We start from the raw sequence: 10,237 nt of genomic DNA, 5'->3' as shown, positions 1-10,237 counted from the left end.
ATCGCACACACCTTGATCTGGCTGGCCGTTTTTTTTGTGTTGCCTAATCACAAACAGTTCATCTGAGTTTACCGTAAGTCATATATCGCACACGCATTCATCTGGCTTCCCGTTTCTTTTGTGTTGCCTAATCACAAACAGTTCATCCGAGTGAACCGTATGCCGTACATCGCACACACCTTCATCTGGCTGCCCGTTTCTTTTGTTCCTCCTCATCGCAAACGGTTAATTGAACTGAACCGTATGCCCTGCATCGCACACGCAACTAAAATCTAAACCGTGTTTGATGCATCCTCCATCGCAAACGTTTTGCACCTTTTGACGGTTTTTTACACCATCGTTTGCGATTAATGCATCGCACACAGTTTCGTCGAAGGGTCTCTGATTGTAGTGTCGCGTTAGCAGCAACCTGCAGTAGTGTCCGTAGTATGGGCTGTGACGTGTTGGTAACATGCAATAAGACACGACCTACAAACATCGAATCAATGAAAGCATGTGTTGATGTGAGAGAAGACATCAAGAAATCAATACTTTACATTTAAGAAATATCTTAAAGTTAATCCATTTTGAAACCAAAGATTATAGTTACTCTTTCTTCCAAACATTTCTGAGAAAAGAAACACGGAAGGCACTACACTCATTGACCCTTCACACCTTGCTTCTACTCATGGCTCCATATACATATTCTTAAGCGTGTCCTTGATCACCCGTTGATTCTCTCTACAATTCGCAGATAAAAAGTGAGCCCACGTGTTGGACCAAGTGGGACACAGAGGACAAAGAAGGAGAAATAGTGGCGAGAAATTGAAAAAAGGTGGTATGGAGTCATGGTTAACATGACATGTATTAGAAGCAATTGATAACAACCCAAAATATCAAGGCAATTGTAGGTCCGTCAACAAACTTACTTATAAGGTGTAACGCATATACTGAATTCTCTGCAGTTGCACATGTATTTCAACAATATATGAATACTTATGATGGTGGCGGCGGGATGATGACCTTCAGCGCTTGGCGAAGATGCCTACCGTGGTGAGGTCGGCACAGATGCGGCCATAGCATGACCTCATTGGAGGAGAAAATATTGGGCCACGGGCTCAGGCACGGAGAGGTTGGCGATGGCAAGGCTACATTACAATTTTAAGCCAGATTTTCGCTTTTACAGAAAATCCAGCCGTCTCCAATCGCAAGTGACTCGATACCCTTTACAAGCGTGAGTGACTCGACGTTTATGGTAATCAACCCGCATTCCAGTTTTAAGTCAGAATTTCACTTTTAGAGTAAAACCCCTTATGTTTCTGATAATCAACCCACACGTCAGCTTTTAGTCAATTTTTTTCTTCTTTTGCATAAAACGCCCTAATAATTGGGTTAATCAACCCGTAGTACATATCAAATGCTTTAAAAAATATTCATATATTCTAGCCCTAACTTCAAATTTAACATATTATATATGAAATTTGATTAGAAAGATGTATATAATATGAATATGATGTTATTTTACCTGTTAACCGTTTTAAAAAGATACAATTTAGGATGCAACCTTAATCAATAGTGCATGATCCTGTTTTTTTTTCATACCGGTGCCGAGTCGGATTAAAAATGAACAAGTCAGCAACATCAAGATTAGAGATGAAGTGAACCATCTATAACCACGTAACACGCCTCGCCAAAACCTCACATGAAAAAGTACAGATTTCTCATCTTATGGCGAGAGAGACATCTTAGGATTGACACTATTCAAACATATTGTGATTGTGTGAGCACTGGGACCGCCATCACTGAGCGTGGGAAGGAGAAAAAAAATCGAGGGTACGCCAAAGGCGTACCATAGCTTTATAGGAGAAAGAAAGTATGTACAAGAGGGAAGGAGAATTTTGACAACAGAAATGGATGCCATGTGCTGAAAAAAAGGACGTAATAGTGCGTGGTACTCCAGGGGAGATAGACAATTTATGAGGCAGATTGTAATGATCCCACTTAATTAATGAAAGCTTTTCATTCGCAAACAAAAAAAGACGTGTATCTTTGAGATACTCATGATTATTGTTGTGGAGTGTGATCTTTTTAAATTTTTATAGTACTACTAGACCTTCTGAAAGTTGGAATGATTCTATCCCTGTCTTTATTTCCCAAGCACTTGCAATTGCAAACGATATGGTGATTTGAGGAATAAAAGTCTTGACAATGTTAAAAAAGGAAATGCCTTCGGCAGCCAGAGAGCCCGGAGAGGCCGGAGCAAAGAAAAGGAACAGAGGAAGAGGCTCGGAGAACAGAGGAACAGAGCCGCGCCGTGTGGGTGCGCTGGCTGACGGCCTCGTGGAGGAGCTCGGGTACCTGCGCCTGCCCGCTGATGGAATGGCCGTGGCCGCACATCGCCTGCCCCGCTCCAGCAGGTACGCACACGGCCAAGGGCTTGCCCCCTGTGAATTCGAGTTCGAGTTCATTTCCAGTTCAGCCGGCGACAACTGGTAATCCGAGTCCGGCAAGAACCAGGAGCTCTCCGATGAATAAAGGCGCCTGCGGCGGGAGCACTGGCTCCAACTCGATTCGTTCGCCTCCCTCCCCGATCCCCAGATCCAATCCAGGACGCGGCATCGATGGCGGCGAAGGTGCTCCAGCTCCGTAGCTCCGACGGCAAGGTGCTCGTCGCTCCGGCGTGGGACTATCGCCCGACCGCCGCCCAAGCCCTCCCGCTGGAGATGCGGGTGCCCTCGCGCACCCTCGAGAGGGTGCTCCAGTACTGGACCAAGCACAGCCTTGCCAAGGCCACCGGTGAGTCCCGGGAGTCCCTCGCCCGCTGGGACGCCGACTTCCAGCGCCGTCTCGACGAAGACGGCCTCGCCAAGGAGGCCGCTGCAGCCGCCCAAGAACTCCGCCGCTACGGTGTCGACCATGGAGGGCGTCCCCATCGCCACGGCGCCACGGCCGCATCTGATGTCGCTGCTCCTGCCAAGGCGGCCCGTGGTGATCCCGTCCGTGTCTGGTGTGTCAACCGCGGAGAACGCAGCCATGCGCCGGCGATGCCCGGCTCCTTGGATGCCTCTGATATTGCCTCTGCCGCGCGCCCTGGGCCTGCCACCACCTTGCCGGCTGCTACTGGTGCTGACCCCGTGGATGTCCGGTGCGCCATCCGTGCCCGTGGACGCCAGATGGCTCAAGACGAGGAGTCCGCTTGCCACCACCGCAAGCGCCCGGCTTCCAAGGCTCCAATCTGCCTGCCTGCCACTGCTGCTGCGCCTGTGAAGAAGGTCTCTCGTCAGGTCGCTTCCAAGGCTTGCTCTTTCGTCGGCTCTACACCACTGCCTGCCACTGCTGCTGCGCCCAGTGTGCAACCGAAGCCGCAGATCAGCATGCGCGAACTGATCGAGAACGCTCGCCTCACCATGGCTCGCCTCGACAAGGCTCGCTCTGCCTCCGAAGAAGAGGCCAGCCGTCGGCGCGACATCGAGCGCAGCCGAGCGGAGGCCCAGCGAAAGGTGGAGCAGATGGCGGACACCGTGCAGTTCAACGACCCCTGGATCCATTACTCCGACGTGACCAAGTCCCCTGAGGAGCTGCTCCAAGCACGACAGCAAGCATGGCGTTATCAAGCTCACCTCCTCGAGATGGCTCGTCGACGGGACTTTGCTCAAGCGATGCAAATCCACGGGTGATGGAAGCAGAGCAAGAAATCATCAACAGTGCAAGCTTCTTGGTGGTAGTCTTACATCAGAGGAGAAGAGTCGGCAGTGAGAAAAGCAGAGGGAGCAGAGGAATCTAGTTGCAAGCTACAAGTTGCCAACTATGTAATCTAGTTGCAAATTTGTAGGAGTACTGCTGCTGCGCCTGTGAAGAAGGTCTCTCGTCAGGTCGCTTCCAAGACTTGCTCTTTCGTCGGCTCTACACCACTGCCTCTCACTGCTGCTGCGCCCGGTGTGAAGAAGATGACTCCAGTAGTTTCAACTCTGCGCGCAAGAAGGGGGATGGGGGAGCTCAGCTGCAAGATTCTGAAGCAAAACCGTGTCACCGCTGCAGCACCAAGGAAGCAACCAATTCCTTGGCTGCGTCCAGTGGTATTACGCCTTCCCTAGTCTTTTAGTTGCTTCCTAAACCATGCACACATAAGTTTCATTTAATCTTTGTCCCTCTAGGTTCTGCACTTGCTTACCAACATTTCTAGTGTTCTTTGAATCCCGTTCAGTCATTAGTAATTTTACTAGAGTGTCAGCAGAGTCTCCATCTAGCTAGGCAGCAAAAATCTTGTTAAGATGTGTACGACATAGTTACACTACATCCACACCTGGTCCTAAGTTAAGGGTTTAAGTAAATAAAGGGCATTTTCAATAAATCAAAGTGAAGCAGATGAGCCAAAAAAATTGGAAACTCATGTACTGCAATTCCGGCCCAAGACAGAGCGTAAAACGCACTCGCCGCAAAATCCAAAATGCCCGTTTGCTACCCGGCTTGTAGCAGGAAAAAAGGAGTAGAATTGAACTTGTCGATACACACAGTTATCATGTGAGCTGCCTAGCGTCTGGAGACTATGCTGACTCTCCTGTAAAATTAATCTTGGCTGAATTGGATTCTTAGGCATTGGCGTCTTGGTGAGTTAAAGTTGCAGTTTCCAACGAGTAACATTGGTTACTGAACTCTTGTGTGTGTGTTTGTGGGTGAAGCTTTGGGCTAGGCAAGTCCTGAATGTATCGACTATCAAGTCGTATTGTAATCAATTTCAGACATGAATGAAAAATTGTTGGCCAAGCAAGTCCTGAATGTATCGACTATCAAGTCATATTGTAATCAATTTCAGACATGAATGAAAAATTGTTGGCCTGAATTTGTGCAGAGCATTTGAGTAACTTTCTGTATATACGATTGTTGTATGCATCTGTGACTTCTTAAAACATTCTGCTGCTCTAGTCAGAAAAGTGTGACTGGTGAACCACATAACCATGTTTGGGACAGTTATTGGTTAGAAGATATTCTGATTTGAGATACTGCAATGTCAAGAGGTTGCATCATATTGCAGCTATTTGGCAAATAGGTTTGGCTTTTCTCAGATCATGTTAGCTTTTCATTTGAATTATGTGCAATAGCAGTGTTGCATATCCAGAACCCCTAAGAAAATTTCATGTCCATTTGAATATGTTACAAATTCCACCATGTTAATACCCAGTAACCCAAGGGACCTGGAGTGGAATTTTTGTGTGGAAAGCGACTATCAAGTTGGTCATATGTAATCCTGAATCTTTAGTGGTCACTACGCCCATGGGAGACTGCAAAATAACTCGTCTCTTATTTCTTTTCTACTGTACTTAGTTACAGTTCGATGATTTTGTCATGCTCAAATGCCAATCATATCTTGTTTAGATATGTTCCTCTCTGCAAGCAAGGATGATGCAAAGAGATGAGCATGCTGAACAGTTTCTCTGAATCCAAGTGCAATCCCTTATTTTCCACCACAAATAAAATTTACATTTTCTCCTCATGTCATTGCTGGTGATTGCAGTGTCTTTAGAAACCTCCTAAACAGAGTCATTTTCGCCTCATGTTATTGCTGCTTTTTTTCCAGAGAAATTGGCAGAAATGCTGCCGATTCATTAGACTGAAAAAGAAATGAAATGTACAAAGATAATGTTGCGTCATGCCTGCGTGGGGAATGTATGTTGAGTCATTTTCTCCCATTGCTGAAACAATATCCTGAATCTGAACACTAGCTCAGTCCCGGATAACACAACAGCAACGTTGGCGTGCTGCACGGGGGCCTTCAAGAAATGCAAAGCCCAGAGCCCAAGCAAAAGCAAGCGGCCCATGCTGAACAAGGCCTGGCCCTTGCTCTCCACCAGAAAACGGAGCGAAGGGTCGACAAAATGGAGGGAAAGCTCTTCCGTTCTGAAAAAAAATAGCTCCTCCCAATCCCTTCCCACTGCCAAGCTCGAAACCGCCGCCGATACTCCCGACGGTAGCCCTGCTCCGACGAAGCCGTCCATGGAGGCGGCGGCGGAACCCCACGCCTCCGACTCTTCCGCCTCCCCTATCGGCGCCGACGCCCCCGCCTCCAACCCGGTGCGTTCTCCTCGCCGCCCTCCGCCTCGGTGTACCACTCGATCCATTCCCCGCCGCCCCTTTTAGTTGAAGTTTGTGTGTTCTGGGCTCGCAGGGTGCCGCCGCCGGCGCGAGGAAGCGGAAGGCTCCGGCAGCCACGGCGAGGAAGCCTCGGAAGCGGCAGGTTTGTACTGTACCGCACTGTACTGTACTGTAGCAATAAGTCACTAACCTGCCGCCGCAATCTTGCTTGCTTGTTTGATTCGTCTGAAGCTGTGCCATCTGTGGTGTCATTGTTTGGTGTAGGCTCAAGAACCCATTCAGATCCCTGCATACTACGGACACAGAGAAGAGTTTTACTGCGTGAAAGGCGATGATTTAGTTGATTGTTCATACATTTCTCCTAGAGTAAAAGATTGTGCACACGTAATCGGCCAACTGCCGCTGCAGCCGCAGTCGATGTCATTGGTGGATCTACAGCTCTGGATCTTCAAGCTGTTCTGGCTCCATCCAGAAACACAAGATCTCGCTATTAAGGGGTTCATCAAACAACGCAAAACTGACTTGTTCGACGAATTCGAGCCTGACTGGTATATGGAGTACTGCCCGTGGGACACACACTATTTTCAAACTGACAAGTGCTGGAGTGCCTTTGCCAATAAATTAAAGCGGAAAAGGAATGTGACGCAAAAGTTCATGTTGTATGCAGAATGCTCTGAGATCAAGCACTATGGTATTTTGCTCAAAGCCATACATGATGATTACTCTCAGTTGACAAGGGTTGTGTTGCCTGGGACGAAATGCCTGACAACTTCTAACTTCCGCTTCCTCCGCCTAGTGGAAGACCTGTCAATGACACCTAAGGAAATTATAGCTTATCTTGCTGAACACTATGACGAGCAGATGAGTCCCCCTGAAGCGTGGAGGGCAAGACAGAAGGCTCTGGAGCAGGAGTTTGGTACATTTTATGATTCACACAACTTTGCCCCAAGGTTACTTAAGGACATAACATGTAAAACCCCTTGGGGTTTTGTAGACATCAAGGATGCAGAGGTTGCAGGATGTAGCAACTTTCGAGTCCTCCACCGTATATTTTGGGCTTTTGGGCAGTGTGTGCAGGCTTTCAATCATTGTCGCCCTGTGCTATGCATTAAAGGCACACCACTATGCGGGAAATATCAAGAGGTGCTGTTGACTGCTGTAGCATTAGATGCTAATGGTTACTCCATTCCAGTAGCATGTGCCGTCGTTGAGGGGGAGACCAAGGAAAGCTGGATGTGGTTTCTTGGGAATTTGGAGCAAGCAGTGAGGCATCCATCGGATGTTTGCATTATACATGACTACAAAAGAGAGTTGATCGATGCTATAGAGGACTTTCTAAGTTCCGATCAACGACAATGGCAGAAAGTAGAAAGCCGGTGGTGCATGGAACACCTTGCCAAAGACTTCTTTGCATATTTTGGTGACAAGAATCTGGTGTTGATGTTCAAGAAACTTTGTCAGCAGAGGCGACTAAATAAGTTTGTTAAAATCTGGAAGGAGCTCGATGAGCTGACAACAAAATATACAGTAGAGAGAGAAGGTGGTACTAGTGGGGAAATGCAGCAAGAGTTAGTCCAGCATGATGAGGCAGACCTGGTGGCACAAAGCCCATGCAACCGACCTGATTCAGTGGGCTCTGAGGAGGAAGGAGATCATGCCAATGAAAACGAAGGAAAGGTAACAAAGTTTTCTGACTGGATCCGTCTGAAACCAATGGAGAAGTGGTCACTGGTGCATGACACAAAGGGAGCTAGGTACGGCATCATGGGCGCTGATATATCAAATATATACAAGAATGACCCTGTATTGAAAGGGATAACATGCCTTCCGCTCAGTGCGATAGTGGAGGTGACATTTCTGCGCTTGGTAGAGCACTTCAAAAACACAAGTGCTACAGCAAATGAAGCAATTGGCAACCCATCAATGAACTTCCCTGAACGGGTCCACTGAAAGACTCTACTGAGACAAAAAGATGGGCTGTCAAAAAGGTAGAGGAGGTAGGATGGGCAGTTGGTCAGATCTAGTATGGATCGTACATGGACGATAGTTGGAGTCGGCGGCTCTCCTAGGCTTCCCTCATCTGGGATCCCTGGGGAAGAGGATCAAGTTGGCCCTTCAGAAAAAGGAAAGGACTGTTTTGTTCCTAGCCCCTGGGGCGTAGATAGAATTAGATAAAATAAAATAAATAGATTTGAAAGTCCTAAATTAGACCAAAGGAATTCCGTCTGCTAGAATAAGAAAAAGCACTTCCGAATTGATCTCAACGACCCATATAACAAGCTACACCAAGTAAGAAGTGTAGAACAATTAGCTCATAAGGACCACCATTGTATAACCACTCATCAACAGATGCAGCTTCCCAAATTGGGTAAAAGTGCAATCCGATCGCCATTCCAGATAGACTGAGCAAAAAAAGGGTTTCATTTGGATTCCCCTATTTTGAAAATCGCATATTAATTTCCTTATGCTGACCCATACCACATAGTTCCAGCAACTACGAAAGCTGCAAAAAAAACAGCAGCGATACTACTGGAAAGTACAGTTTCAATATTGCCCATACGTAATCCTTTATATAGACGTTGAGGCGGACGGACACTAAATATCCATAAAGGAGCCGAATGAAATCAAAATTTCATGTTCGGTTTTGAATTAGAGACGTTAAAAATAATCAACCAACGTCGACTATAACCCCTAGCCTTCCAAGCTAACGATGCGGGTTCGATTCCCGCTACCCGCTCCATTCTGTATAAAAGGAGTATTCTCTTTGTCTAGACATGTTAGAGGCTTGTATTCAAGCCTTTTTTGTCCACCAGTTTCTGGTACTCCAGAGCGGAGTAGAGCAGTTTGGTAGCGGGCTTTCTTTCCGCACTATTATGGATAGTCAAATAATGGGAAAAATTGGATTCAATTGTCAACTGGTCCTATCGAAAGTAGGATTGACTATGGATTCGAGCCATCGCACCGCAAGCAATCGACCCGGATCATTCAATACGACTTTCCTGATCGGTATCAGGGCTGGGAAGAATGGTTGGGATAACAAACAACCATCAGGTTTGTACTTTGGATACCCCTATAACCATCAAAGATCGTTGAAGTAGCTAATTCCTCTAAATAGGAGGCGTTGAAGCTTGGATGAAACTAAGCAGAGGTCCGAACCGACTGATGTTGAAGAATCAGCGGACTAGCCGCAGCTTGTGAAGTATGGAAGGCGATCAAATTCGAGTTCGAGCCGGTAGATACTATTGATTAACTAGATAAAACTAAAGATAAAGAAGGTATAAATAAAAAAGAAACGAAATAAAAAGAGAAAAAAATCAGTTATGAAATGCAGTAATTCTCCATTATACCAATTCATAATTTCTACTAGAAATGACGAACAGCCACCTAATATCTTATCCGCCTCTTCAGGAAAATGAATATCTCCGGAAAATATTTTGAGTTCCGTATGATTATTGATCAATAGTAGAATAGAATAATCCCTTCATAGAAATAGGAGACATAATTTAGAGAATTTTTGGTCGGCAAATTCGAAGGAATCATTGAGTGAAAAAGGAGCAAAGAATGACAAAAGACGAGGGCCTCCAAAAAACTTCTTTTCGTTCTATGAACTTTAAGGTGTATGATGCCATTCTATGAGTCGCTTCCTTTTTGCGTATGGCACCCCCACTCCCTTTGGCAGCATCTACTAATTCGGAACTTAATTTGAAAGCCATATTTCGACCCGGACGCTTTTGGGATGCTTCTAATAACCAACGAATGAGAAGAATTCCTGAACCCAAGAATTCAAAATGACAAGTTCCTCTTTACCCAGAAAAAAAGAACCACTTAGAATAGCCAAACAGATTATATTTGTCGAGAAATGCAAAATGGTATGGAGGTCCACTCATAGGAAAACCCAACCTTTCCCCGCATCCGGCACTACTGCAAGGGTGGTCTTAAGAATCCAAAAGAGGTTGCTCAGAAGAGATAGATGTATCCCAACCTCTATTGCTCTCGCGTAAAGACTTTTTTTTTACGCGACAGGAAAAAGTGACTACGAATTCCCCTTTTTGTTTGCGAATCCATTTTGACCCTCCTTTTGGGAATAACAATAGAGGTACTCGTAATTGTGTGGTTAGAAAGAGAAATATCTGCGTCGATACAACAACGTATTGGTCCTGAATATGCT

The 10,237-nt window shown here is 46.2% G+C and overlaps 2 protein-coding genes across 2 annotated transcripts; both read left to right on the top strand.

Moving 5' to 3' along the window:
- Positions 1-2,278: 2,278 nt before the first annotated feature.
- Positions 2,279-4,820, top strand: LOC109757696 (uncharacterized). The gene is made up of 2 exons (XM_045232651.2): positions 2,279-2,396; positions 2,497-4,820. Exon 2 carries the CDS (start codon positions 2,601-2,603, stop codon positions 3,654-3,656), a length of 1,056 nt encoding a protein of 351 aa, XP_045088586.2. The 5' UTR covers positions 2,279-2,396; positions 2,497-2,600; the 3' UTR covers positions 3,657-4,820.
- Positions 4,821-5,869: 1,049 nt separating this feature from the next.
- Positions 5,870-8,898, top strand: LOC109757682 (uncharacterized). Its single transcript, XM_020316517.4, has 3 exons — positions 5,870-6,048; positions 6,143-6,211; positions 6,334-8,898. Exons 1-3 carry the CDS (start codon positions 5,971-5,973, stop codon positions 8,017-8,019), a joined length of 1,833 nt encoding a protein of 610 aa, XP_020172106.3. The 5' UTR covers positions 5,870-5,970; the 3' UTR covers positions 8,020-8,898.
- The last annotated feature ends 1,339 nt before the right edge of the window (positions 8,899-10,237 follow it).

The sequence above is a fragment of the Aegilops tauschii genome, chromosome 2 (genome assembly GCF_002575655.3).
Source record: "Aegilops tauschii subsp. strangulata cultivar AL8/78 chromosome 2, Aet v6.0, whole genome shotgun sequence".
NCBI lineage: Eukaryota > Viridiplantae > Streptophyta > Magnoliopsida > Poales > Poaceae > Aegilops > Aegilops tauschii.
The sequence above is the reverse complement of the archived record's forward strand: the minus strand, read 5'-3'. Positions and strand labels throughout refer to the sequence as shown.

Coding starts and splice junctions, on each gene's coding strand:
- LOC109757682 (XM_020316517.4), top strand. CDS start 5,971: ATGGAGGCGGCGGCGGAACCCCACGCCTCCGACTCTTCCGCCTCCCCT. Junction 6,049..6,142: donor ACGCCCCCGCCTCCAACCCG/GTGCGTTCTCCT, acceptor CTGGGCTCGCAG/GGTGCCGCCGCCGGCGCGAG. Junction 6,212..6,333: donor GGAAGCCTCGGAAGCGGCAG/GTTTGTACTGTA, acceptor TGTTTGGTGTAG/GCTCAAGAACCCATTCAGAT.
- LOC109757696 (XM_045232651.2), top strand. CDS start 2,601: ATGGCGGCGAAGGTGCTCCAGCTCCGTAGCTCCGACGGCAAGGTGCTC.